Source organism: Cyprinodon variegatus, unplaced genomic scaffold (genome assembly GCF_000732505.1).
Source record: "Cyprinodon variegatus isolate N-32 unplaced genomic scaffold, C_variegatus-1.0 Scaffold107, whole genome shotgun sequence".
In the NCBI taxonomy this organism is placed as follows: Eukaryota; Metazoa; Chordata; class Actinopteri; order Cyprinodontiformes; family Cyprinodontidae; genus Cyprinodon; species Cyprinodon variegatus.
The window spans coordinates 183,475-187,337 of NW_015150560.1; the positions used below are offsets into that span (position 1 = coordinate 183,475).

General features: G+C 40.9%; 2 protein-coding genes across 3 annotated transcripts in view; one reads left to right on the plus strand and one right to left on the minus strand.

The window, feature by feature from the left end:
* Positions 1–3,863, minus strand: part of LOC107084719 (histone-lysine N-methyltransferase EHMT2-like) — a 50,217-nt gene that overhangs the window by 35,736 nt on the left and 10,618 nt on the right. Inside the window, exons 4-5 of the mRNA XM_015374678.1 lie at positions 920–1,006; positions 750–828 (exon numbers count right to left, since the gene is read on the minus strand). Coding sequence (XP_015230164.1) covers positions 750–828; positions 920–1,006 — 166 coding nt within the window. The remainder of the gene's footprint in view (positions 1–749; positions 829–919; positions 1,007–3,863) is intronic.
* Positions 1,761–3,863, plus strand: part of LOC107084717 — a 3,347-nt gene continuing 1,244 nt past the window's right edge. Inside the window, exon 1 of one of the 2 annotated variants that reach the window (XM_015374675.1) lies at positions 1,761–3,863. This exon is cut by the window's right edge and continues 1 nt beyond it. In XM_015374675.1, the coding sequence (XP_015230161.1) occupies positions 1,774–3,863 (2,090 nt within the window). In that variant the 5' untranslated portion in view covers positions 1,761–1,773. The other variant, XM_015374676.1, reaches the window with a different exon arrangement.

The following is a 3,863-nucleotide window of genomic DNA, read 5'->3' on the forward strand; positions in this document are numbered from 1 at the left end:
GCACCTGCACCTGCTATTGGCTGATCAGTAGAGGTAGGTAGCCCCAAGACCCTTTGGTTCAAAGATGTCAGCTAAGAACAAAGTGTAATATTTGGATAAGGCTGGAGCCATGGATGTCTACTCATCTGCTAATGTGTATGATGTAAAATGTGATGATGTGGCATACTGAAGATGTATAAAATGCCTCTTCAACTGTTTATCAGGGCCACTTCCTAAGAAATGAACCTGCAGCTGCCTTCTGTAAGTCTCAGTAACTTCTGTGATCTAAGAAAGATTACAATTTCTATCAAAATCTGTTGTGATGTCTCATGGTTATTTAAAACATTTAAGTTATGAAGTGTTATTTGAAGAGAGTGTCACAAGTGATATCTTAATGATAAAGAACCAGAGAGAGAAAGCTTTAAGGTGTAAACACAGAGAGTATCTTTAAAATCTCTTTCCAAGCATCATGATCCTGTTATACATTGTACATTGTTCAAGAGATAAAGTACAATGAGCAGCCTTCTGTCTTCTATGTTTTTTATAGAATAACAGGACTGGGAGGAGACTATGGGTTATTAGACAAATACCTATGTTCTGGGGGGGGGGGGGTGTAAAGAATTATGCTCTTTCAAAAAAAAAGTTATTTTCCACAACAAATGATTACCTCCGTTTCAAGTAGTGGAGATTTTGGATGTACTGAATGGTGTAGAACCTACCAAAATTCTCTAGTTTTTCGTATAACTATAAACATGTATAATATTAATTACCTTATTGTCCAAAGTGAAAAGGAAAGAGTCATTCTCTCTTTTGTCAGCCTCAGTGTTACTGATGATCTCCCCAATGTACCTGAATTAAGAAGAAAAAATGCTTAGTGTCCGGCTTAACAGTAATATGAGGATTAGAAGAATACAGTCTAGATTTTTCAGCAAATTCTCACTCGCAAATGAATTTTCCTTGAGGGATATCTTGCAGTGCCCTCACTCCCCAGCCCATCTTCTCCGTCTTGTAGAGCTGTAGGTGGACCCTGTAACAACATAAACACAAGCCGCTAGAAATATTCAGTAAGTAATTTGTTAAGAGTTTGAGCTCCCCTGCCACCATATGTCAAGGTTGCAGCAGAAGAGCAGTTGACATAAAGGCTTAGTTTTCTAAAACCCCTGGAGATCAATTTACAACCGAGAATGCAGAAAAAATTAGGAAAGGGATGGACGAGTTTAGGCATTCTTTCAATCAGACTTATCAATAGGGATCTCAATCCCAAGCATCATAAAGAACATGAATCAAGCAGTAGGTGCAGCCTACATTTGTTATGCTTTCACTTTGACATTACGTTTCATGTGCTTCAGCTCTGATGCCTACATTGAAATTAGGCTGTTTCTGGCCAGGGACTTGTTCATCTCTTCTGAATAAGTGATTTTAAATATTCCCTTTCTTACATTTTACATAAATAAACCTCTCGGTACATGTATTGTGCTATTTGTTTATTGTTATTATTTCCTTTACATCATACAAAATTCGTAAAGAGATAAAGCATTAATTTTCTCTATTGGATCTTTCATGAACCATCTCCAGCAGCACCTGCACCTGCTATTGGCTGATCAGTAGAGGTAGGTCGTATCAGCTGTAACAGTGTGACATCCATCATTCTGAATTTCAGAAAAATGTCAGATAATCATAAGAGATTGATTTCTGGCTGCAAGACCATAAATTCTTCTATTCTGGAACCCAGATTTGGAGTCAAAAACAAAAATGTTCCTTGTACATCAACATTTCAACATACAATCAGTATAAATGGCAGAGGGGACATCGTCTTTGAAGACACGCTCACATGCCTCATGCTCTTCAGTACAATCGTCAGCCTCATCTACTGGGTCGGCTGCAGCAAAGGCCAGAGCAAAAGCTGAAGCCGCAAAGGCACGCCTCGTCTTTGTTGAAAAGGAGGTGGCTCTGAAGCTAGAGAAAGCTAAATTGGAGGCATCTATAACAAAACTTAATTATGAGAAAGAGACAGCTGCAGCTATTGCTGAGGCAGAAGCCCTTGAAGCTGCTGTTGATTTGAATTCTGACAAACAGAGCTCCAAATTAAGCATGGATTTTGCTCCATTGGACACCCCAGCGCGTACTGAGCAATATGTTCTCAACCAAAATCAGATTCAGGAGACTCACAGACAGTCATGTGCTGGTAGTGATCCAGCCGCAGAGTCAAAGCCTGACTTCAATATCTCATCTTCCCAGCTTAAGGCAGATGCAACATCCTTTCTTCCAACTGCATTTCAATGTCCGCAGGTTGCTCCACGGAACCCGTCAGTCAGTAAAAGTGACGGACCTGGAGATGTTATGTTGGGGCATGATAGTGGTCTTAATACCCAATATTACAGAGCTCCAAACATTAATCCTTTTTATCCACATCCTGCATATACAAATAACAGAAGCTCAAACATGAATGACTTTGTTCGATATTTAGCTCGTCGTGAGCTTGTGGCAACAGGTTTGTTGCAATTTAATGACAAACCACAGAACTACAGAGCCTGGAAACGCTCTTTTAAGTCAGCAACATTGGCTTTGGACCTGTCACCAAGCGAAGAAATGGATCTCCTGTTGAAGTGGCTTGGGAGAGAATCAGTACAGCATGTGGAACAGATTAGAGCAATACATATAAACCATCCACAAGCAGGGCTAAATATGATATGGAAGAGACTTGATGAAAAGTATGGATCAGCAGAAGCTATTGAAGATGCTCTGTTCAAACACATTGAAGACTTCCCAAAAATAACTAACAGAGATTACTCCAAGTTGACAAAGTTAGGTGATCTTTTAATGGAGCTCCTGTCAGCTAAATCTAAGGGAGATTTACCTGGACTGTCTTTCCTTGACACAGCCAGGGGCGTGAACCCAATAGTGCTAAAGCTACCTTATCGTCTACAGGAGAGATGGGCGACGGTTGGAGCATCCTACAAACAACAAAAATGTGTTCAATATCCTCCCTTCTCTTACTTCGTGGACTTTGTGTGTCAGGAAGCAAGGATTGCCAGTGATCCAAGTTTCAACTTCGTTTCTCACACAGACACAGCTCAGATAAATAGAGCACCTCCAAAATCAAACAAGTTTAAGGAGGTCTATGTTCACAAGACTGAAATCTCTCCTCAAGGTTACAGAGATGCTGACACAACATTAAAACCTAATGAATGTGACAAAATGTGCCCCATACACAGAAAACCTCACCCTCTTTATAAATGTCGCGCATTTAAGGAGAAATCCATTAACGACCGTATGGCACTGCTAAGGGAGAACAACATTTGTTTTAGGTGTTGTTTGTCATCCACACATATTGCAAGGAATTGCAGAGTCAAACTGCTCTGTGCAGAGTGCAAAAGCGAGGAGCATCACACAGCACTTCATCCAGATCCCAGAAGTTATGTTGACCCCCAACCACAGCATGGCGGGGAGGATGAAATAACCACAAGTCAGCCTCAAGTAAATTCGAAGTGTACAGAAATCTGTGGCGGAGAACAGACAAATCGATCCTGCTCAAAAATATGCCTTGTAAAAGTGTATCCAGCTGGCTGCAGAGACAAGGCTGTGAAACTGTATGCGATTCTGGATGAACAGAGCAACAGGTCACTTGTGCGATCTCAGTTTTTTGATGTGTTCAATGACCGAAGTCCAAGTGCTCCCTATACACTGAGAACATGTGCTGGAGTTAGGGAAGCAGCTGGAAGAAGAGCTAGTGGATATGAAATAGAATCTTTAGATGGAAATGTCCGGATCCTATTGCCAAGTCTTATAGAATGTAATGACATTCCTAACAACAGAGACGAAATCCCAACCCCAGAGGTGGCCCGTCACCATCAGCACTTGAAATCATTGGCTCATCTGATCCC